A 27,542-nucleotide genomic window follows, 5' to 3' on the forward strand; every position below is an offset into this window, starting at 1 on the left:
CACGCGACTTTTAAGTTTTCCAAAATACTCAATTTGCCTTTTTAAACATCTACCCCTTTTTCCCTGGTTTTCTTCGTTAAAAGGTTTTTCCTTGAACAACGAACCCACATACATCTACAGTTCTCTACGTAGATGTTCCCGATTCACCACATACATCTACAGTTCTCTACGTAAATGTTCCCATAGGCGTGGCCGCGTGGGCAGAGTTCTCGTGGAGAGGAGATCCGGAGTCCTCTACGTAAGCTGTAACCAAAGCCCATGATCATGTGGGATCTAAAAGCCAAAGCTCTTGATGCTTCATTGGTGGTGGGGACACATGATAGTTAAACCGGTCTAGCATACCAAACCAATTCTGATGGCTGGTTTGTTTGTCCGACCACTCCGCGGCTACAGACGCAATGAACGAGCTAATCCTCTAATACCCCCATGTATCTCCAACGTTGAAATGGAATCTTATATAGGCTCCACACGCGGCAAATAGTATCTATAGATCGACTATTCGAGATATGAATTAGGATCTGTTCATCACAGAACGCGCCTCACAGCCATATCTCACCTTACATTAGGAAGATCTCCCATGAATAATAAGTACAAATACGGGAGAAGTTCTCGATGTGCGGCCACGACATATTGTGAGGTTAGCGTGAGGTGCGTTTTGTGAAGAGCAGATCCGGACTCTCGAGATATATGTATGCAATGTATAAATGCTCGCTCTCTCTGTCTGTGTGTCGAAGTTAAACAACCTTGACTTGTCGTGTGTGTTGTCGTGACTTGTAGTTGTAACTTGTAACATGGCCTTCTCACGTATGAACTGAAAGTCTAAAACGGACAGGTTACTAAACGCTCAGAAATCAGAATTCCCAACAAGATTTCGAGCAAGCTTAGACAGAGAAATATTAATTAATCGGATCTGAAGCTAGAGAACTCCGATTTTAATCTGCCCTGCGTTTGACTTTGGCAGATCTGTTTTCATATGATTCATTGGTCTATCACTCAATTGTCTTCACCAACACTGACCCCATAATTCTAGAATAGAAAGGACTCCATCTGAATTCGATTGTACAAGTGAAGACTTTAACAGATCCCCACAGGTGAATCGGTTTTATTCACCTTTCTCCCTAACTTCGATGTTAGCTTTCTAAATACAGTTCTTAGGGTTTCTACTTTTTTGTGCGAAGTAATTTGAGAATGCTTTTTTTTCCCTTTCTAAATCCGTAACTCGTGATCTAGGGTTTTGTGAAGAATCTGAACGGATTTTGGCTGTAGTGTCTATCATTTGTCTGTTGCAGATCTGAATTTCGGCTGGAAAGGGAAAACAGCACTGCCTGCTGCATTTCGGTTACTCTAGATCAATATGCCTGAGAATTACGAGAATTCTAAAGCAGAGCAGGTCGTAGGAGGTTCTGACGCTCCCGATAATAGGGATGGAACGTCTGGTGGGAAGGAAAACGAAACTGAAGATATAGGGTCGTCTGCAGAACCTAGAGATATTCCGGATCCATTGTCTTATTCCGGCGACGAAGGGGTGAGTGGTTCCGTTCAGAACTCAGAAGACATTGGTTCAGATGAAAATTTGGTAAAATCCTCTGAAAACGAGCAGAAAGAATCGGGAATGCACTCTGAATTCTCCGTTGATACTCAACAAGTACCCTTGAATGTTGGCGGTGAAACGGGAAGTGTGAGTAGAGGCGAAGTTCTGGTCGAACATGTACTATTGAAAGACGAAGGCTCCATGAAGGGTAATGAGGAAACTCCCGTTGTTGAGATGCACTCTCCTGTGGTTCAGGTAAGGGATACGACAACTTTTGATTCTACATTTTTTGTTTCATTTTCTCAAATTTGCATTCAACAATTTTTAATTGCACGGGCATTTGGAATGGAATATATTTTAATTATTATATTTTCATGCACTAAAAGATATCAAATACAGGATTCCGGTTTTTTGGATGTGGGACACAGCAATGGGGTTTTGGAAAACTCAGACCACTCTGTACAGCGTAACCTAGATGGTGGAAAACCAACTGATGATGTAGGCAAGGAAGAAACGTTTGTTGATGCCTCAGACCAGCTATCCTTTTATGATGGGAGGAATACTGATGCTAATGAATCTGTGCCCATTATTGAAGCCAGTGATAATTCAGAGAAGAAGCTTAATAGTCAGGAATCTAACCTTCAGGTGGTGGAGGATGGAGGAGAAGCTAACAGTTTGATAGAAGAGGTACGACTGCAGGGTATGCTGGACAAGCTCATGACTGAAAAAGAAGTTATGGCACAGGAATTTAAGGTCAAGGGTCTGACTTTATGGGTTTTGGTTTCCTTTCTACGAGTCAAGATTGATTCTTATTGGAGTGTATACTTGTGATGCAGGAAGAAAGAGAGTCATACAGGAGAGAACTTGCTGGTCTTTACCACCAACTCAAGGGTCTGACTAGCCAGCATCGATTACTTGATGAAAGTGACAATGGTTTTGTTGATCATCTTCATCAAGAAGAAATGGAATATAGAGAGGATCAAACTCAGGTTTCTGATGCCCGATTACAGGTGATGATTAGTGACTGTTCCAAATTCACCTTACTTCTTAAAAGCGCATTAGATGAACGGTCACAGACTGAGGGTACAGTGAGAGAATTTCATGCTGTCCTTTTCACAAAGGACCAAGAGATTGAGGACCTCAGTGCAAAGGTCACTGAACTCAAAGTGTCCTGTGATGTTGTTGTTTCGTATTTGGAGGCACAATATACGTCATGGTCCAACTCTTTGAAAGAATCATCTAAACTTTGGTTTGAAACGGACCAGCATGTTGAATTTGTTACAAATAAGCTGTTGGCTTCCCTTGCCTCAGTTGTTCAACAAGAAGAACTGTTGGATTGTTCTATTACTGAGAAGATAGCTCATGTTGATAAGGGCATGTCTATGATGGTTGAGAACTACAACAAGTTGCTTTTTGAAATTGATCAACTTAAGCAATGTTTGACTGAAGTCAAGTCAGATTTCAGGCTGTCAGAGAATATTGAATATGGAAGTATTTTGGGTATGGTTCGTGATGAGTTACTCAATTCCAAAAAAAGGGAATTTGATTTGGTTGAGAAATTTAACCGGTTGGAAAATGAAAGAAGGGAATTGCTGGACCAAGTAAATAATGAAAAAGAAAGTGCACAAATGGTAAGTTCAGAACTGAGACAAACCAAGATGGAACTTGAGCAGGAAAAGATCAAGTCTGCCACTGCCAAAGAGAAGCTTAGCTTGGCTGTAACAAAAGGTAAGTCATTAGTTCAGCAGAGGGACTCATTGAAGCAGTCTCTAGCTGAAAAAAACAGTGAGCTTGATAGATGTTTGCTTGAGCTGCAAGAGAAATCAAATGCCCTAGAGACTTTGAAAATTGATACAGAGGACTTGGTCAAAAGCCAGAATTTAGCTGCATCACTCCAGGAAGTTCTTTCACAAAGAGAGAGAGTTCTTAAGGATATTGAAGATATCCTGTCTCAGATTGATACACCTGAGCAAATTCAGCAGGTGGATCTTGTAGAGAGAGTGAGATTGCTTGTGGATCAGAGAAATACATTGGAAGTTGTTTCCTTGGAATTCCACAAACTGAAGGATGCCTTATATTTGATTGATCGACCGGAAAACATTTCATCTTCTAATTTTGAATCCCAAGTTAACTGGTTCGTGGAATCATTTTACCATGCCAAGGATGATATAATCAAGTTGCAGGATGAAATTGCTGTTACCCAGGAGGTTCTTGCTGCACATAAAACAGAATTGCTTGAAGCACGCAATGAGATTGATAAATTAACTTTATCACTTTCTGCAGAAAAACAGGAAAAAGGTTCTCTTCAGATGGGGTTGGATGACCTGAGATACAAATATGAAGGAATTGTTGAAAAAGTGCATCAAGTCTCTTCTGAGAAGGATCAGATGATAAGAATGTTTCAAGAGGCTTCTGGAATTGAAGTGGACAATCAAGAAGGTACTGATCATCCTGCCTTTGACTCTGCTGTGTTAGTAGAGAAATGCATTGGGAAGCTTAAAGAACAAATAGGCACATCATTTGAATCTTCTCATGTTGACTTGGAGAAGTTTGAAAGAACCAAAGACCTTTTATACATACGGGATCAAGAAATGACACTGTGTCTCAAGTTATTAGAAGATGATATGCTGGAGAGATCAGAGATAACTAATCTGTCAAATGAGCTAAAGAGAGCATCTCAGGAAATCACAACATTGAAAGAAGAAAAGGATTTATTACAAAAGGATCTTGAACGGTCTGAGGAGAAATCTTCTCTAGTTAGGGAAAAGCTGTCCATGGCAGTGAAAAAAGGGAAGGGACTTGTTCAAGAAAGGGAAGGGTTGAGACGTTCTCTTGATGAAAAGAATACAGAAATTGAGAAATTAAAGTTTGAGTTGCAGCAACAAGAGTCTGTGGTAAATGAACGCAGAGATGAAATTAATAGATTGTCTAATGATTTGAAACACATCCAAAAGCTGGAATCTGATCTTGATGATATGAAAGAACAGAGGAATCAACTTGATAAATTCCTGGTAGAAAGCAACAGTGTGTTACAGAGAGTAATTGAGGCTATAGAGAGTATTGTTCTTCCTGTTGATGCAGTTTTTGATGACCCTGCTGAAAAACTCAAGTGGCTTGCAAAGTGCTTTCATGAATATCAAATTAATAAGATTAATACAGAGAAGGAGTTTGAGAAATTGAAAGAGGAGGCCCGTTTGCTGGCTACCAAGTTAGCTGAGGCTGATATCACCATAAAATCACTGGAAGATGCATTGTCACAGGCAGGGAATAATTTCTCGCTTCTTGCAGAAGCAAAAAGGGATGTTGAAGCTGGCAAGACTTATGTAGAACAAGAGTTGGAAAGAGCGAAAGAGGAAGCTAGTTCTCAGGCTAGCAAATTTGCAGAGGCTTGTGCAACTATAAAGAGATTGGAAGATGCACTATCAGTGGCAGAAGATGACAGAAGAGATGCCCTAGCTGGTAAAGCTTCTGTAGATATAGAATTACAGAAAGTCAAAGAGGAAGCTGATTCTCAGGCCATTAAATTAGCAGAGGCCTACACGACAATAAAATCATTAGAGGGTACATTGTCTCAGGTGGAGAAGAGCGCTTCTTTGTTTGCTGAGGAGAAAAATGATGCTGAACTTGGGAGAGCTCATTTGGAGACAGAGGTAGAGAAGGTGAAAGAGGTAGCTAACTCTCAAGCTAGCAAACTGGAAGATGCCCATGCAACTATAAAGTCACTGCAAGGTTCATTGTCTAATGCAGATAATAACATCTCAGTTCTTGTTGAGGAAAAGAAACTTGCTGACCAGGAGATAATAATGTTAAATACTAAGATAACTGCTTGCATGGAAGAGTTGGCAGGAGCTCATGACAGCCTAGAAAGCCGGTCTGTGGAGCTTTTGGGTCAACTTAATCATCTTCAAATGTTTATGAAAGATGAAACTTTGTCATCCTTGGTTTCCAAGGCCTTCAAGAAAAAATTTGAGAACCTGAGAGATATGGACCTTCTTATTACAACTATACGAGGCGAGTTTGTCCAAATGGTTCCAGAACAAGAGAAAATTCATATTGGTGAGGTAAGATTTAAATTTTGTTGTTATATACTTGTGTTCATGTGTGTGTAATAAGTAGGTAGGTGAGTATGTCTCTTGGGGTTGTCAGGGAAGCTGACCTGAGCCTTGCACAGTTTGGCTCAGGGTCAGCTTAGCTCATTTAAGTTTTTATTTATTTTTTATTTTTTTTAAAACTAGGTCATCCATGATTTGCAAGCCTATGAAGCCACTGAAGGCCTGTTGTCTATAGAAAATTCATTCCTTTATATTCAAAATAGCAAACAGCTCCTTTTTGTTCAGCTTATATCTAATCTATAGCTAAATAGCTAACCAATGCTGCAGTTAAATTCTCCTATGCCTGGTTCAGGCTCATTTATCTAAATGAACTGGATTTAAAGGTCTCTCTCAGCTTTCAAGCTTCTAAATTTAGCTGAGGCTCAGCTCATAGTTGGCTTATTGACTGCCCTAGGACAAATGGCAAACCATACAGAAAGGGTCTGTAATCACATGCAGTCATTGTGTAATTCTGGTCACTGGAGTGTTGCTGAAGTGTTTCACAGTTCATTTGTGTTTTGGAGTTGCTGAAGAGCATGATCCTACTATTGTTCAAACTTTGAAAGTATAAAAGTGCTTTTCTAAAGGCCTAGGAAAGTAGTGGAATGTTAGAATAGCATTTTTTAGGGGCAAGGGAAAACAATTTTTCCATCTGAGTGCATCTTTTTTCAAATGCCTTGCCAAACCTTTTTTCTTTGAGAGAAATGGCATATCATTTTTCTTGATATCTTAGTTGAGATGTTAATGATTTTTATGAGCTACACCTTTTCTGGGTTTCCAGAGCAAATGTTTCAGGGCTGTTTGTATCTTGAATTGGATTCTAGCTAAAAGTCAAGACATTTGGTTTGGATTCCACATGGAAATTTTATAATCACTTGGATTCTAGAATTTGAATATTAGAATCTTGATTCTAAAATTATAGATGGGATTTCCAGGGTTCAATTCTAGAATTCAAATCTTAGAAATTCTAAAATTCAACCAGCCATTAGAATGCTATCTAAATCTTTTCATTCATAAGATTTTCTATTAGTTTATGTGACAATTTTGTTGGGATATTATTTTCTGTTGGAATGATCATGTGTCACCACCACATGTTGATTTTGTCCACCTTTCAAAGAGAATTTTAACAACTCCTTCAGAGTTTGTTGGTCTTTTTCCCTTTTAACTCCATATTTGTGATTTTTAGAATTATTTTATTTACTTGGCAGAGTTATTCACTTATTGGTGTATGTATTTCAGAAAGATATTGATGCTGCAAAACATTTCCTGGAAGATTTTGAGAACATGCCAAATGGAACAATGAACATTAGTGAGATGGGTGCATCAGATCTTGAGAATATCCCTGCATATTTCACAAAGATTGTGGAAGGAGTTAACATGAAAAACAAACTTTTACAAGATATGTTTGAAGTTTTCTCCAGTCTTATGGATGAGTTTATTGCAGTTCTATTGGGAAAATTACAGGCAACAAAGCATGAAGTCATTGGGATGCTTCAGCACACAGAATACTGGAAGCAAAGAATGGGGAGTTTGGAAGCTTGTAATCAAGCCCAAGAGAAGACAATATCTGAACTCCAGAATGATATAACTGTGCTACTGTCTGAATGCTCAAAACATATGCAAGAACTACAGTTTGAAGTTGATAACAACTTACAGGATCTAAGCATTTATACTGAAGTAGAGAAGTTGAACCATGGCTTGTACTTAGGAGCAGGAGAATCTGATAATACAATAAAAGAGCTACAGGAAAAGCTTGGTGGCTACAAATATGTAAAGGAAGCAGAGAATTTGTTATTGACTACAAGGAAAGTTCAGAATCAAGTTAAGCAACTAGCTAACATAGGGAATGTCTATCTTACAGATCTGCAAAATAAATTGAAAGATAGCAAATTAACTACTGAGAATTTTATAAAAGAAAGAGAGTTATACCAGGATAGGGTTCACAAGTTGGAGAGTGATTTAGAAGAACTACAAAACTTTTGCAATCAGATGAAGTTTAAACTGGAGGATGCTCAGGCCAAAGAGGGTTTATTGAGGGAAAGAGAAGCTGAACTTTCAGCACTGTCATTGGCAATGAAAGGACAAGGTAATGTGCATTGAGTCAATATCACAGAAATTTTATACTATAGTCATGGTTGGTGTTATCTTCTACTAACTTATTTGTTAATCTTACTCATTATACATGCAGATGGGCATCTCCTGTCAGAAGACCAAGTTCAAACACTCTTTGACAAAATAAATGGGGTTGGAATTCCTTTTGCAGAGACAGAACTCAGAAACACAGAGGCCCATTGTTCAGGTCTTTTTGACAAGCTACTTCACACTATTGACAGATTTTCTGAGTTGCAGCAACATATGATTTCTTTATCTCATGAGAAGGAAGAGTTGCAATTATGCCTTGCAGCAGAAACTCGTGAAGCTGAACACCTGAAGAAAGAAGCTGAAATTCTTATTAGAAACAACCAGAACTCAGAAAAGATGGAGAGTGATTTATCTGATTTGTCATTAGGTTTGGAAAAGATTATTCAGAAATTGGGAGGACATGATTTAGTTGAAGACAAAACATCTATTAGTGCAAGGGGGCTCTTACCAATCCTGGAAAGGCTGGTTATGACCATTCTTCAGGACACTGAAAATTCAAAATCAAAAACCGAGGAACTGGGAGCGAAGTTGCTTGGGACTCAACAGCTTGCAGAGGAACTGTCAGCCAAGATAAAACTACTTGAAGCCTCAACTCATGTAAGGCCTACTATATCAGATACTGTCCAGGAAAGGAAAATCTTTGAAGCACCGTCAACAACAACAATTTCAGAGATATCTGAAATTGAAGATGTGGTAATTTTTCTTTTTTGTGCTTTCCATATTTTGCCTTCTGGTTGTTATGTTTATCAGCAGGTTCTTTTGGTTGCTAAAAGAAAAAAAAAAGGATGTATTGGTTCACTTTTTTTTATCAAAAATAAAAGCTTTCATTAAAATGATAAAAATATTATTTATAAGGAAGGGGAGATGACCTATCTTAACTCCCTAGGCAGGGGCAAGAGCCCCCAGAAATGCAATAAAACAGAATTACAAAAGAACCCAAAACATAAATTCCTGAACCACCCCTTGCTTGGCTAACCCATCAGCAAAAGAGTTAGCAGATCTCTTCACCCAATTGTACTTTACTTCCATACCCTTAGCCAGTCGCTTGAAAATTTTCTTTTCATTGCTATAGTTCCACGACCCAGCCTTATCTTGTTTCAGCCACTCTACTACCACCTCCGAGTCACCTTCAACCACAAGCCTCCTTACATTCAATTCCTTTGCCCTTTGGACTCTTTTCAATACCGCAAGAATCTCAGCCCTGAGGGAATCACCTACACCTATTGGGCCTGAAAACATGGTTGAAGCATTCCCGTTCTCATTCCTGAATACCCCCCCAATACCAGATTGCCTTGGGTTCCCTCTACTACTGCCATTAAAGTTCAGCTTTATATATCCAGTAGGGGGAGGGGTCCAAGAAGGACTTAGTCCAGTTCTAACCTGGGCAGAACTAGCAATCTCTTCCCACTTTCTCAACAAGTCATCTAGAGTAAAATCAGTAAATAAAGCTAATTACTTCAGCCATTGTGCCGCCCTTAAGTGGATTAGTTCTATTACATTTTCAATGCTCCTTTCCCTGAGTTTCTTTCTTCCCACAAGGTCCAACGTACAACAGCCAGCACCTCCACATGATCCTTCCTCTTTTCAAATGCCACTTGAAATAAGAGGAAGAAAATAAAACTTTCACATTCAATGGGGGCTTCCACCTACACCCATAAAGGGAGAAGACCCACTAAAAGGTGATAACCAGTCTCTCCATTAGCTTTGCAAAGAATGCACCTATGCAAGGATGAGCAAGTCTTGGGTTTCTTTCTTTGAAGCAAATCACCAGTATTGATTCTTCCCAGGAAAGTTTTCCAATAAGAACTCCCAACCCTAGGGGGAATTGGCTTACAACAGATCTCTTTCATAGGGAAGGAAGAGCCAATGGGACCGAATGTTGATGGTTGAGTTAAGCTTTGGAAAAAAAGGAGACACAAGAAAAATAACCCGAAGGGGATGGAGTCCAGATTCTGGCATCTTCCTTTGTAGGGTCCAAGAACACATTTTCAAGAATACCCAACAAAGACAAGGTGATGTCCATATCTGTATCCCTTATAGCTCTTCTTAAGCCTAAATTCCACCCAATCCCATAACTGGAGGTAGAAGGGACAATGAAGGAGGAGATGGGCTTATTTTTTAGTTCAAAAAGAGCATACAAAGAGGGGAATTGATCCTTCAAAGGGGGTATTCCCCACCCAGGTTTGTTCCCAAAACTTTATAAGGTTGCCTGAATTTAAATCATATTTGATCAAAGGGGAGAAAGTTGGTAGCATATCATGAATGGCTTTCCAAGGTGAAGCACTTGTAGTCCTCACCAGAATTATAGGATCCCATCCATTGTCCTCGAGCCCATGAATGCTAACCACTATCTTAACCCATAACTTCTCCTTCTCTAGAGGGAACCTCCATAACCACTTTCCCAACAAAGCCATATTCCTTTTCTTAATGTTCCCTATCCTGAGCCTTCCTAATTTCTTGCTTCTAGTCACCACCTCCCAACCCATTCTATGGTCCCTCTTTTCCTCTCCCGACTCCCACAAAAAGTCCCTCATCAGTTTTTCCAACCTATTAAACACCTCTACTGGAATCTTGAACACAAACAAGAAATATATGGGTAAATTGGCTAGGGTAGCCCTAATCAATGTGATCCTTCCCCCAAGAGACAGATAATTCTTCTTCCAGGAAGCAAGTCTCTCTTCAAACCTTTCCACTACTGGACTCCAAACGTTACCTTTCTTGGGATTATCTCCTAGGGGTAAGCCTAAATAATTCAGGGTTCAACTTGAGACTGTACAATCTTGCAAATCTGCATACTCACTGGCCTCCCCTTCCTCCATGTTCACACCCACTGCACAATTCTTCTCAAAGTTCACCTTAAGATTGGACATTTGTTCAAAGAGTTGTATCACCATTTTCAAATTTCTAATCCAGCTTCGGTCCCCTCCCTCACAGAATATGGTTGTGTCATCTGCAAATTGTAAGTGGATAAGTGGAACCTCCTCCCTTCCTAATCTCCACCCTCATAACAAATTTCTCGAGTATACTCTCTCAATAAACCTTCCTAGAACATCTGCCACCAGGGTAAACAAGAATGGAGAGAGTGGGTCTCCTTGGCTTATTCCTCTTATAGCTAGAAAGAAATCCACCACTGTCCGCTTGCCCCATTTACTAACACAGAGTAGTGACAAATCCGGACACATCCCATGGTCCATTTACACCATCTTCCCTCAAACCCAAAATTGATCATCACTACCCTTAGAAAGGATCAATCAACCAAGTCATAGGCCTTTTCTAAATCCAATTTACAAACCACTCCCTTCTTCCTAACCTTCTTAAAATTCTCCACACTTTCATTTGCAATTAAAATTTGATTAGTTATTTGTCTCCCCTTCACAAAAGCTCCTTGGTTTTGTGCAATAATGGAGGGTAGTACTAGCTTTATTCTTAGAGACATCACCTTTGCAATTATCTTGTACAAAATGTTTATCAAGCTGATGGGTCTGCAATCTTTTGGGTGTAAGGCATCTTTCTTCTTTGGACCAAAGCAATAAAAGTGGAGTTCAACCCGGGATTAATCACTCCCCTCCTATGAAATTCATTAAATACTAGCATTAGATCCTTTTTCCAAGATTTCCCAACAGTTCTGATAATAGGTCATTGTGAATCCATCTGGGCCCAAAGATTTTGTTCTGTCCATGAAGAAAATAGCCTCCTTTATTTCCTCCAACTCAAACCTCCTTTCCAGCTTCTCTCTGTTTTCAGCCCCTAGATTTGACCATTCCAGTCCTTCTAACCAAACCCTATCATTTAAGGATCTCCTGAAAATGGATTTGAAGTGATCTATAAATGCCCCTACTATCTCATTCAGGTGGGTAAGGACTGATCCCTCAACTTCCAACCTTGGTGTAGAATTCTTTCTTCTCCTCCTCCCATTTGCTACAGTATGAAAGAATCTTGTATTTTTGTCTCCCTCCTTAAACCATTTTCACTGAGATTTTTGTCTCCAACTAACCTCTTCCTTGTGAAAATAATCCTCTAGCTGCCTTCTCAGCCTCCTCCTTTGTTCCTTGTCTTCTTCTCCGAAGCCTCCCCTTTATTCTTTAAAGTCTAGAGCCTCAATCCAATCCATCAAAATTCGCTTTCTTTCTTCAATTCTGCCAAACTCCAAGAGGTTCCATTCTTTGATCTTTACTTTTAGGAATTGGAGCTTTTTGCGAAATCTCATGCCTTCCCACTTCACTAAAGGGTGACATTGCTCCCACCATTCTCTAACTTTTTTCGTGAACCCTAGGTGAAGTAGCCACATATTTTCAAATCTAAATTTAGTCCTTACAAATCATTATGGGCCAATGATTTGAAGTAAGCCTTGGAAGTGCCTTAGAGGATACATTCTCCAATTCTCTTCCCAATCTGCAGAAAAAAGGAACCTATCCAATTTAGAACAGATTGGGTTTGAGTGGAGATTAGATCAAGTGAATGTCATGTGAGATAAAGGGATCTCTTTAAGTTCAAAGGCATCCACAAAGGTTGAATTTCCTCATATTTGTTGTCACTCTCTGATTAGGGTTGTTAATCTCCTTTGTAAATCTAACCACATTGAAGTCCCTTCCTACACACCATGGTCCATCCCATAAACCCCTAACATCACCCAGTTCCTCCCACATTTCCTTCCTTTCCTTGTAGCCATTTGGTCCATATACATTTGTTAATACCCATTCAAATCCATCCTCCACTTGCTTAAATTTCAAAGATACTGTGTATTTGCCTATTAACTCTTCCATCCCCACAAGCACATCCCTCATCCACAGTGTCACAATCCCTCCTGAGGATCCCCAAGACAGAGCAGCCACCCAGCCGATCCCCTTTGCTCTTCATACACTTCTTGCCCATCTACTATCACAGTCCATTCTTTTGGACTCCTGAATAAGCACTACATCCGGATTGAACTTCTTAATCACCTCTTTAATTGTAGCTCTCTTCCTTGCACTTCCCAATCCTCTCACATTCCAACTAAGAATCCTCATGTGACCTTTTGTTTTACACCCTTCCTACAGCTGCCCTCTACTTCAACCCTTTCCTCCTTTCTCCCTTTACATTAAATTGCTTGTCTCTTTCTACATCTCTTTCTAGCCTCTCAATTTTCTCTTCTTGGAGTTACTCTCCTCCTTTTGTAGGAAAACTTTTAAATCATTCAGGTCTTTCAAATTACACCCCAGTTTTCCCACAAATTCTGCAACAGAATCCTCTCTGCTAGAATCCTCCTCTGTCCTATCCCCCTCGTCCCAAGCCTTCTTATTCCTATTCACTTCCTCCATCAACTCTTCCCTATCCTTCATCCCCTTCACATTGGGTGTACACTTTTCTATAGTGGCTTCACTGTCACGGGCTGCCAGATATGGGATGGGAAAGGAATATGGAGCACAAGACACAGAGCACTCATCAGTAGCAAAAAAAGAAATCACTTGGTTACCTGCACTTAGCTGAGAAAAGGGGGAAGGAGACTGGCTGGTGTTTTCAATTAACCTTCCCTGTTTAGAGGACTGGTTTCTATCCATTTTCTTGGGCTGGTGAGAGAACATTCCCGTCACCTGGCCAACATTGTGATCCCTCTCTCCACCTTGCTGCTTATCCCTATTCGACAAGTTCCTGCTTTGCCTCAAGTTATCCCGATTCGCTCCCCTAATAGAATAGTGCACTTCTTGAAACTTTAGAGAGGAATCACTCCTTCGTGTGTATAGGTTTCCCCCCATCTTTTTTTTTTTGATAACAAAAACTTTTATTAATATATATTAATAGAGCAAGATACAAGAGGAGGGGTAAAGCTCATAACCCTCCCAATAAGAACAATTCAGATTACAATACTGCCCAGAAAAAATTAACTCTTCCCACCCCTTGTTTGGCCAATGGATCTACCAAGGAATTTGCACTCCTCTTAGTCCATTGAAACTTGACTTCCATGTTTTGAATGAGCTGTCTAACTTTCTTTTTCTCATTTAGAAATTTCTACAAACTAGAGTCATCCTTCATTAGCCAATTGATAGCCAACTTAGAATCACCTTCCACCATCAGTTTTCTGATATTTAACTCTTGGGCTCTTTTTAACCCTTTCAAAACAACCAATATTTAAGCTCTAAGAGAATCCCCCCATCCAATAGAACCAGAATACAATGCAATAATTCGACCTTCTCCATCCCTGAAAGCTCCTCCTATACCCGACGGGCCTGGATTTTCTTCACTACTACCATCAAAGTTTAGTTTAGTGAACCTCGAAGCTGGAGGGGACCAAACTGGGTTAGATGAAATCTTCCTTGGAGCTGACCAAACCACTTCTTTCCACTTCCTGATGATGTCTCCTTCTAAAAAGTTTTCAAAGAGCTGCAAAGTCTTAACCCAATGAACCACCCTTATAGAGATTAATTCAATGATGACACCCTTATTTATTTCTTTCCCATGAAAGGTCCTTTGATTCCTTTCCTCCCAGACTGTCCAACATATGGCTGCTCTTACACATCTCCACAGAATTTTCCCTCTATTCTTCAGCCCCCTAACAGTAGTAGAATGGAATAGGCTTTGTACATTTGAGGGGGGTTGGGGGTCCACCTGCAACCAAAAAGAGAGAAAAACCAACACCAGATCTCTGAAACAAATGGGTAGGAAACCAGTAAGTGCGGGGATAGTGGGGGGTCCCTCACCATTCTTCTTACAAAAGATGCATTAGTGCGGGGATAAACACCAATTAGGCCTTTTTCTTTGAAGCAGGTCGCAAGTGTTACACTTTTCAAGGAAAGCTTCCCAACAAAAAGCACTAATTCTGGGAGGGATTGGTCTACCCCAAACTTCCAAAACTAGGAAGGGGAGTCCAAAAACAGGTGGGGAATGAGCCAATTTTTTGAAGAAAGAAGAGCATGAGAAGACACCTGAAGGAGAAGGGACCCAAATCCTACTATCCCTCCTACAGGGGTCAATACCCACCTCATCTAGGATTTTGAGCAGGTCAGAAATAATGTTCAGTTCAGAGTCTCTAAGGGCCCTTCTAAAACCCAAGTTCCAGTCAATAGTTGAATTAGAAGTGGTCAGAAAAGTGGAGACTAGCTCATTTTTAAAACGTGATAAAGAATACAAAGAAAGGAAAAAGCTCTTTCAACGGAGTGCTTCCCACCCAAACATGATCCCAAAATTTCACAAGGTTACCAGAGCACAAGTCATGCCTGATTAGAGGAAGGAAAGAAGGAAGTATGGCATGAATGGATTTCCAAGGAAAAGCTCTCGTAGCCCTAGCTGAAACTCTCGAGTCCCAGCCATCCGCCGCTTGCCCATGAACACTTAAGACAACTTGAGCCCACAATTTATCCCTCTCCAAAGTCAATCTCCAAAGCCATTTCCCCAACAGAGCTTCATTCTTTTTCTGCAAATTACCTAAAGCAAACCCACCATCACTTTTGGTTTTGGTAATTATATTCCACCTGACTCTATGGTCCCTTTTCTCCTCTCCTGGGTCCCAAAGGAAATCTCTCATTAGCTTTTCCAAAATCCCACATATTCCCTCAGGCATTTTAAACACCAACAGAAAGTAAACAGACAGATTGGCCAATTTTGACTTAATCAAAGTTATCCTGCCTCCCATGGAAAGGTAATTTTTCTTCCAAGATGCTAACCTCTTAGTGAACCTATCAATCACTCGATTCCAGAAACTCTTTTTACTTGGGTTATCCCTAGTGGCAGCCCCAAATAGATCAATGGCCATTGAGCAATCTCACATCCCAAAATTCGGGCTCTATCCTCCACCTCACTTTCACTCAAAGTGATACCAATCACACAGCTCTTATCTAAATTCACTTTGAGATTAGTCACCTATTCGGACACATTGATCACTTGCTTTAGATTACTAACCCAACTTACCTCATCCCCACCATCTTCCTGGCCTTGCTTTGTTTTATTTTCTTCCCCTGTTCTGACATTCCAGTCCACCAGGTCAGCCTGTTGTGTCTCTTCCGCTTGCATTTGAAACAACCTTCCTAGATTAATATTTTCCATAAGATCTTCATTGCATAAGCCTTCATCACCCATGCTTCCCACACTGACACGCCGTCTAAATTGTCATCAATGTCATTGGTGTCTTCCTCCTCAATGCTGCAATTGACCTACTCTTCCTCCCCCTCTTCCAGTCTGCTCCTTACATAGCGTGGGTTCGACCGCTCTGAGGAACGAAGTTCAACAGGTCAGCATGTTGTGTTTCTTCCGCTTGCATTTCAAACAACCTTCCTAGATTAATATTTTCCATAAGATCTTCATTGCATAAGCCTTCATCACCCATGCTTCCTACACTGACGCACCGTCTAAATTGTCATCAATGTCATTAGTGTCTTCCTCCTCCATGCTGCAGTTGACCCACCCTTCATCCTCTTCTTCCCTCTCTTCCAGTCTGTTCCTTACATAGCGTGGGTTCAACCGCTCTGAGGAACGAAGTTCAACAGTAGTTTCCTGAATAGGAATCCACTGAAGAAAGTTTTCTCTTTCTGGTTCTTGCCGCTGCAAGCCTTTTCGTTCAAAGCAATTCAAATTGGAAGAAGATGGATGGGAATTTTTGTCTATGAGCGCCTGAATCTTGACCCAATCCATGTGGTCACTTAAGTTATCATGTGGGTCAGGTTTTTTTCTTACCTCAACCTGCTGCTGGGTTACTTGAGATGTTTGATGCTTTATAGTTTTCCTTGAGGTATTATAACAACATCACACATTATTTAGTTCTGAAGGCATTCACTTAAGCTTCTAGTTCGAGGATAGAATTAAGCTAAAGGCATGGGATGCACATAGAGGTGCTTTACGTGACAGATAAAAGTATCCAGGACTTGGCACCAATGCTTGCCTTTCTCCTGATTTAATCATTATAGTTTCATTAGCACTTGTAAAAGAGTTTTATTCAGATAGCATACAGAAAGCATGGCTGGTCAGCTAGAATCTTTCAAGAGAAGGAAAGGAGCTTCCAGGAATTGAAGGACTGTGTTTGAATAGGGCAATACTTTGGCTGAAGACTTTGGAAATTTTTCATCAATTCTCCTTTAATGACTTTTGGAGAAACTAGTCAGCAGTAGCAAGGTGTTCTTCCATTAAGAATTAGGTAGTTACAAGGTGATTTCCCCCATCTGAAGGCTCACTGAAGCTGAATTTTGATGGAAGCAGCTTGTGCTATCCAGGGTTATTTGGTTAGGGATGTTCTGAGGAATGAGTTCGGAGAGGTGGTTCTGCTCTACTTGGGTCCTCTAGGATTCGAAGATTCTGTTAGGGAAGAACTACTAGCTTCTGTACAAGGGGTGCAATTTGCAAACCAATTAAGGGTAGAGCAACTAATTATTGAAGGGGATTCCAAGGTGGTGGTGGGCTGGTTGAAAAACCCCAAGGATATTGTATGGTGCTACAAGAATGAAATTAAGAAATTTAATTGGCTGACAAGGAATATGTTGGTTTCTATACAGTGGATGGGGAGATCAGCAAATGCTTTGGTTGATTGTTAGCCAAGCAAGGGGTAAATAGGAAAGAACTGTTTTGGGCTCAGCTGTGATTTCTGTAATTTATCCCTAGTTTCTTTGTAAGCTATTGGGAGAGGTTGTAGCTTGTGCCTCTCCAATGGATGTTGTATGAGATTACAAATCTAAATCAGCTTCTGAATTAATAAAAGTTCACTATTACTCAAAGAAAAAAAGCATGGTTGGTGAGGTTTTTGGATGGATTTCAGCCCTAGCTTTGAGAAAGCCTTCTAATAATCTTCTCAATTTACAAATATTTATCTTCTTCCTTAATTATATACTCCAGAGCTGTTATGTGCGTTAGGAGAACTCACCCCTAAAAGCTAACTGTTAGAGGGAGGGAACCCAAGCACATATATACCCCACAACAGCATCCCATACTACCGATGTGGGATGCCTCATATTAGTATCCCATAGTACCAACATGGGACAAATGGATCGTAACATTCCACCATGCTCCGTAGTCCCGGCACCCACGCAGGCTGGCTTTGCACTAGTCCACCTTGTCCTGGCCGAACACTGCAATACCAACGTCACCACCTGTGCCACACGATTGCAACTGGGAGGCATGGTGTAGGCTCTGATACCATTTGTTATGTTCGTTAGGAGAACTCACCCCTAAAAGCTAGCTGTTAGAGGGAGGGAACCCAAGCACATATATACCCAATAACGACATCCCATACCGATGTGGGATACCTCACATTAGCATCCCATACTACCAACATGGGACAAATGGGTTGTAACAAGAGCTTCTTATTCAATGGTGTTAGAACATGGTTGATCACTTTAATGTGGTCATTTAATTTCTAATCAGTATTCAGTTTTCACTCCATCTTTCTTGTGTTCTTTCCCTCTTAGCATGCTCTCTCTCTCTCTCTCTCACACACACACACACACACACACCTGGATGGAGATAAGGCACTATGCAGTTTAACAAATTTTCCCACCCAGGATTTCATTACAGTAGGAAAATCCCAATCTTTGAATCTTATGGTGATTGATTGCTGAATAAATAAATTATTTTTATTCTGATGATCAATGATGAAGCTGATTGGTTGGTAAAAAATAAAAAATGCTTGTTGGTTAATCTTTTTATGATTGGTACATGTTGGTTGATGTTGCATATCCAATATTGTGATTTTTTTATCAGCAAAAAGGATTAATTTTATTAATTTGAGAGAAACATGAAAACAGATTACAGCCAACAGAAGAGCACAGCTAGTGCTGCAAAAAAAATTACAAAACTGCCCAGAAAAGATGCTGTCTATAAACTCCCTGTTTTGCTAATGAATCAGCCATCCCATTAGCAGTCCTTCTGATCCAAGTGAAAAAGGCATTTATCTCCCTTGCTAAACTTTCAATCTCTCGTAGGGAATGTCTAAGTTGCAGAAACTGGAGTTTCAAGAGAGAGAAAGAAAGAAGAGAAGAAAAGAAGAAGAAGAGGAAGAAGAAAAGAAAGTGTCGAGAGGTGTTGAAGTTCACTGTTCACACCCTCAAAAGTTCACTTTATAATTGAAAATTAATAATTACAAGAAGGCCCCTATCTGGGTGCCCAAATACAGAGAAAGTATAAAAAAGGAGAAAATGACCAAAAACACCCATGTCTAACCATTCTCAACACTCCCCCTCAAGCTAAGCATATACGTCAATCATGCCTAGCTTGGCAAGGTTCTTAGCAAACTTTGGATGGTGAACACCTTTAGTGACGCAATCAGCTAGTTGGTCTTCTGACCTTGCAAAATGAAGGCAAATCTCTCTGCTAGCAATTCTTTCTCTAATAAAGTGTCTATCCACCACAATATGCTTACGATCATGTTGGACAGGATTGTGAGCAATATTTATGGGTGCTTGGTTGCCACAATATAGTCTCATTCATCTGCTTGGATGCCCATCTCAGTCAATAAGGTCTTCAACCAGAGTAGTTCAGACACTCCATGAGCCATTGCCCTGTACTCCGCCTCAACACTAGAACGAGCAACCACAGATTGTTTCTTACTTCTCCAGGAAACCACATTGCCTCCAACTAAGGCACAATAACCGGATGTAGATCTTCTATCATCGGTGGACCCTGCCCAATCAGCATCTGTGTAAGCCTCAATCTTTACATGGTCGTGGTTGAAATACAACATCCCTTTGCTAGGGCATCCTTTCAGGTAGGCTAAAATTCTATTAACTGTCTACATATGAGATGTCTTGGGTTCATGCATATATTGGCTAACCACTCCAACAACATAGGAAATGTCAAGTCTAGTCAAATAAAGATACAGAAGGCGTCCCTCCAATCTTTGATATACCCCCCCCCCCCCGTCTGGAAGAACTTCTCCTTCAGTAGAGTTCAACTTGTGGTTGGGATCGATTGGAGTTTCTACAAGCTTACACCCTAATTTCCCAACCTCATGAAGCAAATCAAGTACATATTTCCTTTGTGACAGAAAAATCCCCTTCTTGGATCTTGCAACTTCAATGCCAAGAAAGTATCGGAGATCACCAAGGTCCTTAATCTCAAATTCAGAATCAATGAATGACTTTAACTAAGAGATACCTGTGATATCATCACTTGTCACAACAATATCATCAACATATACTATCAACATTGTTACTCTACCATCAACTCTTCTAAAAAATAAGGTGTGGTTAGCTTGAGATTGAGAAAAACCAATCTTTAAGATGGCATTCCTGAACCTGTCAAACCATGATCTTGGAGACTGTTTTAGCCCATACAAAGACTTCTTCAAGCGGCACACTTTTCCATCACTGTTGAGGAAACTTACCCCAGGTGGTAAGTTCATATACACTTCCTCTTGTAAGTCCCCATTGAGGAAGGCTTTCTTTACATCCATTTGATATAAAGGCCACGAGTAATGGGCTGCAAGAGACATGATCGCACGAACAGAGTTCATTTTAGCAACTAGAGCAAAGGTTTCCAAATAATCAATGCCATAAGTCTGAGTGTATCCTTTGGCTACAAGCCGAGCTTTGTATCTTTCAATTGAGCCATTTGCCTTGTGCTTAACAGCATAAACCCACTTACACCCAACAGGAATCTTATCTTTAGGGCAAGAAACAACCTCCCAAGTCTGGTTCTTTATTAGGGCCTTCATTTCTTGGTTCATAGTTTCCTTCCAATTGGGGCACTGCATTGCCTCTGTAACACTACGAGGGATGGAAACAGAAGAGATAGCAGAAATATAGGCACAATAGGAAGGGGAGAGAGAATCATAAGACACATAATTAGTGATAGGATACTTGCTACATGTCCTCTTCCCTTTTCGAATGGCAATAGGAAGATCAAGGTCAGAATCAATAATATGATTGTTAAGAGGTTCAAGATTACCTGAGTCTGGGGAATAAGATTGTGATGGACATTTTGCTTCATGAGCCACCCTCTTATTGCACCTGATGAAAAACTGCTATCAGGACCGAGGTCGATACACAGGAGGAGGAGGAGGAGGAGAAGGAATAGAGGTAGGAAGAGAGGGAGAAATAGAGGTAGGAATAGGAAGGCAAAAGTGAGTCTGATCTTCACTTGCATTCTCCCCCTGAAGAGAAGGAGACGGGATGACTGAAAAAAGGAAGAGGATTCCAAAAAGGTAATATCCTTAGAGACATATCTCTTTCCAAAGAGAGCATCAAAGCATCTATAGCCTTTCTGGACGGAGAGTAACCAAGGAATACACACTTAACGGATTTAGGATCAAACTTGCGTCGGGAATGACTCATATCATGAACAAAACAAACACAACCAAAGACCTTAAAGGGTAGATTAAAAGGAGGTTAATCAGGGAAGAGTAGTTGATGAGGAGAATGAAGGTTAAGGACCCTTGATGGGAGTCTGTTAATGAGATATACAGTTGTCTCAATAGCATCACCCCAGAAAAGAGTTGGAACATGAGTTTGGAACAATAAGCCTCGAGCAACTTCAACCACATGCTTGTTTTTTTTTCTTTCAGCCATCCCATTTTGTTGTGGAGTATGACTACATGAACTTTGGTGAATAGTGCCCTTGTTTTCAAGAAACCTATGCAAGTGATGTTCAAAGTATTCCTTGTCATTGCCAAACCTTATTATCGTAACTCTTTTATCAAACTATGTCTCGACCATATTCAAGAAGTTTTGAACAATCATAGGAACTTCATCTCTACTTTTCATCAAGTAAAGCCATGTATACCGACTATAGTCATCAACGAAGAGAATGAAATATCTGTACTCCCCATACAGGGGACAGCGTGTGGGCCCCAAACATCAATATGGATCAAATGAAAAGCAACAATACTTATTTTACTGCATGCAAAATATGTGTTTCTACATTGTTTGGATAAATGACAAACTTCACATTCAAAATTCGATTTGGACACGGAATCAAACAAGTTCAGAAACAAAAACTTGACAGAATTGACATATGACCAAGGCGACAATGCCATAATTTCAAAAGACTCATTTTCTCATTGGAACAAGAGTCAATCTGGCTTGTCAATCCACTTCATGCTCACTTCCAATCGTCTTCCCCGTGCTCCGGTCCTGAAAAACACAATGGGTGGGAAAAAATGCTACTGAGCAATTGTGGAATTTTGTTAGAGAACTAACAAACAATAAATTTTTTTTGTAGCAGGGGCACATGTAGAAGAGAGTCAAGAGAAAGGTTATTAGTGATTTTGACTTCACCCTAATCCGAGATTGGGGTCTAAGATCCATCTGCAACAATAGTCTTGCCCTTCCCTGGGGTTAACTTATATGAGGTAAATGTGAAGGCATACCAGTCATATGGGCACTGGCCCCAAAGTCTACAATCCATGGGCTAAAGGAAGTGGAACAAGCAAGTGCAATACCTGTCTTGGCATATGAACTAGATAGATTACCAAGTCCAAAACCAGATGATGAGGATGTACCACCCTTCTCTAGCTGCAATAATATATTCCTGAGTTTGTCCATCACATCAGTAGAGTCAAGAACATCCTAGGGTTGACCATCATTACCAATTGTAGCCAAGTGAGCATTGCCCTTCTTCCCGATTTTGTACTTCTCTGGTTTTATATGAGGATTGAGCTTCCAACACCTTTCTTTAGTGTGTCTTGGCTTCTTGCAGTACTCACAAATAACATCCTCGACCTTCTCTGCAATGGGATGTTTGCTAGTATTTTGCTTGGGTCGAGATGACATAAAGGCATAATGATCACTCATAGAGGATTGCATTATGGCAGTTCTTCGGCTTTCTCCCCCTTGTACAAGAGAGTCAACAGTGGCAAGAGAAACAACGCCTGCACTAAGAATGTGTTGTCTGGTGAAATCAAACTCTAGGTTCAAGTCAGCCAAAAAATCAAAGACTCTATTCTCCTCTATATACTTCCGATACTACTCACCATCTTCAGGGTCCTTCCAAACTAGAGCTTTGAAGTGATCCATTTCTTCCCAGATAGATTGTAGAGAAGATAAATACATAGCAACAGATCTCTCCCCCTAACACATATTGCAAGCTTCCCTCTGAAGCTGATACACTCTAGCAGTATTGTTAACTTGGGAATAAGTAGCAACTACCCTATCCCAAATATCCTCGGCAGATGGAAGAAACATGTAATTTCGGGCAATATGAGGCTGCATTGAGCAAATCAGCCATGACATAACAAGAGACTTGTCCTGTTCCCACCTTGCAAACTTTGGGTCTTCAGGACTCAACTTCACTTCCCTTCCTGTGATGAATCCCAGTTTACCCCTCCCAGTAATGGTAAGTTTAGCAGATTGAGACCACTCTAAAAAATTAGTTCCATCCAGCTTAATAGTAGTTATCATACCATTGGAAATATCTGTAGTTCCCAGGAGCACACCGGGAACCATCTAAAAATCCTTAGATGATTCCATATTCTAAGAAGATACCTTTTCACCAACCAAAAAGGCCCCAACACTTTAACTGAAGTTCCAGACCCAAAAACACATTACCCCATGGTTAAAAACCAAAGGAAGACCCAAAAAACTAGGTTGGCGGCAAAATAGAGGGGGAAAATAATCTCCCAAAAATCACACAGTGCTCAGAAAATTACGGACCACTTCCCGTCAATCCCAAATTGAAAAACGACCTGAATGGTCTAGGTTCTACAGCAGAAAAAAAAAAAATCATTAAATCTGCTGTACATGGCTCGACATCAGATTTGGAATTTCTGCGATTTTTTCCTTGAAAAATCCACCAAAAATCATAGAAGTTTCATATAACGACAAGTCATACCAAAATTTTTCTAAAATCAGGGCTAATCAAACTGTGTTGGTTTCATAGTCTGCCACCGACACCTGTACGGACTGCTGACGTCATCCAGCGACGGTCTGACATCAGCAGTTCGCCTCTGGTAGGAGATCAACAGAAAACTAACTCCCAGATGCTTCTACCCGCACTGATACCAAGTTGCAGAAACTAGGGTTTCAAGAGAGAGAAAGAAGAGAAGAAAAGAAGAAGAAGAGGAAGAAGGAAAGTGTCGAGAGGTGTGCGAAGTTCACTGTTCACACCCTCAAAAGTTCACTTTATAATTGAAATTAATAATTACAAGAAGGCCCCTATCTGGGTGCCCAAGTACAGAGAGAGTATAAGAAAGGAGAAAATGACCAAAAACACCCGTCTAACCATTCTCAACAGTCTATATATCCAGGGAGCATTGCCTCTAAAATTAGACCAAGAAATCTGAGAGAAACATGAAAACAGATTACAGCCAACGGAAGAGCACAGCTAGTGCTGCAAAAGAAAATTACAAAACTGCCCAGAAAAGATGCTGTCTATAAACTCCCTGTTTTGCTAATGAATCAGCTATCCCATTAGCAGTCCTTCTGATCCAAGTGAAGGAGGCATTTATCTCCTTTGCTAAACTTTCAATCTCTCGTAGGGAATGTCTATATACCCAGGGAGCATTGCCTCTAAAATTAGACCAAGAAATCACCAGTTTTGAGTCCCCTTGAACCTCCAAGTTTTTAAAGTCTGCTTGTTTGGCTAGTCTTAACCCCTGAAGAAAATCTTGAAGCTCAGCCTTTGTCGAATCTCCAACCCCTATAGGCCCTGAAAACATAGCCAGCACTTAGTTTTCTGAATTTCTGAACACACCCCCTATGCCTGCCAGTCCTGGGTTCCCCATGGAGCTGCCATCAAAGTTCAGCTTTATTTTGTTTGGAGCTGGGGGTTTCCATTCCATTCCCACCTTCTCTTTCTTCTGAGCTGAAAAGGCCACTTTTTTCCAAGCCCACATGGCCACATTATATCAGCTAAAGAGAAAATTTGGAACAGCTCAAGAGTTTTAACCCAATGTGCAACTTTTAGCTTAATGATTTCCACCAAATCTTCTTTAGGTCTGCATTTTCCGTTGAAGATAGTCAGGGCATTTGTGATTTGGAATGTTGTGAAGTTTTCTGTTCCATTAGATTATCTTCTGCTGACCATCCAAAGAACTTGTTAGTTGCTCTTGCTCATCTGCTTTATTTGGGATTATAGGGTTAAAACTCATTAACCACAATCATGTGGACCTAAAACCATAAAATGTTTTCTGATGAAAACATAATAGAGTAATTATGAGATGCTTTAAGAGATCAGCACCCTTTCTTTGGGTGGCTGATTTTGTACTAATTACTAATTGAATGAAAGTTACCATCCAATGAAAAATATCATGGAATTTGTTTTTTCGTACATCCATATTCTTTCATTCATTTGTACTAAACAAACACTTGTACAGGGCCCACTTGCAAAGTCATCTATTTCTCCTGTTCCCTCTTCTGCACATGTGAGAACAATGCGGAAGAGTTCAAGTGACCAGTCTGACCACCTTGCTCTCAGTATTGATTTGGAATCTGATCGTTTAATCAGCCAGCATGAAACTGATGAAGATAAAGGTTTGGATGTGAATAAATGGTGTGCTATTCTTCTGGAAATTCTAGTTTGGGAGTTTTGATAGCAATGTCTATAACTTATTGTTTGCAGGTCATGTGTTCAAATCTCTTAATACCTCGGGTCTCATTCCAAAGCAAGGAAAGATGATAGCAGATCGGATTGATGGCATCTGGTAAAATGCTAATCTAGCTATTACATCCTGCTTCCCACATTTTAATTTGTCCTCTTCTTTTTTGACAAATGAATAAGGGCTGTCAATGACTAGATATTGATCCAACCTGACCCAGTCCATTACAGGTCCAATCCAATCCGATGAATACTTTGGACCATTCTGAACTGGTCCAATGCAATGTCTGGACCATCCAACTTGTTCAAATTGGTTTTAATTTAAATTGTCTCCAACCCAAATCTGGTCCATTGGCACCCGTATTCTTATCTTCTGTTGATGGACTGGATATTGGTTCAATCTGATCCAGTACAATATGAATCCATTACAGACGGACCAGGTCCAACCCAATCTAATAAATACTTTGGACCATTAAGTCATTATGTCTTATTGGTCAGTCTAACCCATTCAAATTGATTTGTATTTGGACGGGGTCCAACCCAAACCTGGTCCATTGACACCCCTAAATGAATGTAAAAATAAATTGTACATCATTTAGAAAATGTGCAATATCAGCCCCCTCCTGAACAAAAACAAAGTAAAAGGCTATCACCGTACAAAAAAAACCCATTTTGCCATGGATCTGGCAAGTTCATCCACCACAGTTTTTGTTTCTATATGTAAGAATGGATCTGGCAAGTCTGTTAAATATCACAGCCTCCTTTCAACCTCTTGGCTCCATTTCATAGTGTTTGTGGGACCCCTTCAGCGCTAACAGAAGCAAGGCTTGCTCTCTTGGATGATCATGTGTACATCCGGAGGTTAAGAGCAGTTTTCAGCCCATTGCATGCTGCTATGAATCTTTAAGAACACTCGTTCATTTTAACAAGTTATTATTATCAATGGGAAACCTAGAGCAGAAACCTGAAGACATGACCAATTGTCAATTATTGGAAGATTGTTAGGAAAAAAGTATGTGCTAGACATTCAGCTTTCCTTTTCCCCAATTGAAGCCTTCAACTGAAAAAGAACAATTCTAATCAGTGCAAGCAACTCTGTATAGGTTCTAAGCTTACAGTTACATTTATGTGCCAATTCCTGTTGAGAATTATAGTCATTTTGATCCATGAATTGCAGGGTCTCTGGTGGTCGAGTTCTGATGAGTCGGCCTGGAGCAAGGATAGGTCTCATAGCCTACTGGTTGTTCTTGCATTTTTGGCTCGTGGGCACCCTTTTGTGATCAAGCCACCGCACTAACAACCCCCCTCCCCAACCCAATCACACACAAAACAAAAGATAAAAAAAAACGAAGGCATCACCATGCCCCATTTCTTGCCCACAAAGTGTATCATGTATGTAAGTTGGTGCCTCTGGTTCATGTTTGCTTTTATGCAGTGTGTCCATATTCATTTTGTTATATATTTCTTGATTCTCTGCAATCACATTTTAGGGTTTTGGAGAATCCTAGCCTCCATGCAAGTGGAGTGTACTTCACATTTATTTATTTTCCCTGATTGGAATGTAAAGCTGGAGTGGAATTTGGTCGCGTGAATTCCACTGTGGCCTATTGTATTAACAGTTGATGATTTTGTTGCATTCATCTCTTTATCTTTTATGTTGGTGCATAAGTTCGGGGTAAAGAGACATCTAATTGGTTCCTTTGTATTCTCATTTTCATGCTACTGATTGTTAGGTAATTTGGACTGATGAAATCAGACTAAAGTGAAGCAGCTTATGGTTTTGCGAGGTGGGCCCCTCTTGTGCAGTCTATAAGCCATGTCCGATGAAAACCCCGGAAAGTCCAAAATAACTGTCTTAAAGCAAAAAAACATGGATTTTCACTGAGGCTTCTTTTAGTGGCTTCTTGAAAGCAGCTCTACCAAAGTTGAGCCCTCCCAAAGGGCCGTAGCCCCAAGGACTAGAGTTGCATTGCTAGAACTAGCAAATTCTTTCTCAAGCAGGTGGGAGGTGGGAGCTTGGTGCTACTGCTACCAACGAATTCTTTGTTAGCATTGTCCCAAGTTCCACTCAAAGAGTCCAGTCAATTCACTAGTGTCTGCTGTGTCTCTGGATGTATGCCAACTATGCTTGCACTCACTCTGCAAGCATGAAATTCAGCCGTACATTGGGAACATCTCTCCATGAATTTAATATGTCTTGGAGATCTTCCTAATGTGTGGCTGGATGCTATGTGTACAGAGCTTTTGCTTGCAAGAAATTCAGTCATAAAATATATCAAACCTATAAACATTCAACTAAGGTTCAAAGTATCGATACGTATCGTGTCGATGATTTACTTATATGCCTCTCCAGG

General features: G+C 40.3%; 1 protein-coding gene across 4 annotated transcripts; it reads left to right on the forward strand.

The window, feature by feature from the left end:
* The first annotated feature begins 730 nt into the window (after nucleotides 1–730).
* TNO1 (TGN-related, localized SYP41 interacting protein) lies at nucleotides 731–26,856 on the forward strand. 4 transcript variants are annotated; one of them, XM_088902465.1, is made up of 9 exons: nucleotides 731–1,091; nucleotides 1,267–1,786; nucleotides 1,918–2,284; nucleotides 2,368–5,592; nucleotides 6,862–7,708; nucleotides 7,811–8,457; nucleotides 24,968–25,124; nucleotides 25,213–25,294; nucleotides 26,366–26,856. In XM_088902465.1, the coding sequence occupies exons 2-9, from the start codon at nucleotides 1,743–1,745 to the stop codon at nucleotides 26,466–26,468; spliced, it is 5,472 nt and encodes a 1,823-aa protein (XP_088758591.1). In that variant the 5' UTR covers nucleotides 731–1,091; nucleotides 1,267–1,742; the 3' UTR covers nucleotides 26,469–26,856. The 4 variants fall into 4 exon arrangements, with proteins under 4 accessions (XP_088758591.1, XP_010248787.1, XP_088758590.1 ...); XM_010250485.3 differs by having other exon boundaries at nucleotides 1,931–2,284; XM_088902464.1 differs by having other exon boundaries at nucleotides 737–1,091; nucleotides 1,290–1,786; nucleotides 1,931–2,284.
* The last annotated feature ends 686 nt before the right edge of the window (nucleotides 26,857–27,542 follow it).

This window comes from Nelumbo nucifera, chromosome 4 (assembly GCF_055504915.1).
Source record: "Nelumbo nucifera cultivar China Antique chromosome 4, China Antique-T2T, whole genome shotgun sequence".
In the NCBI taxonomy this organism is placed as follows: Eukaryota; Viridiplantae; Streptophyta; class Magnoliopsida; order Proteales; family Nelumbonaceae; genus Nelumbo; species Nelumbo nucifera.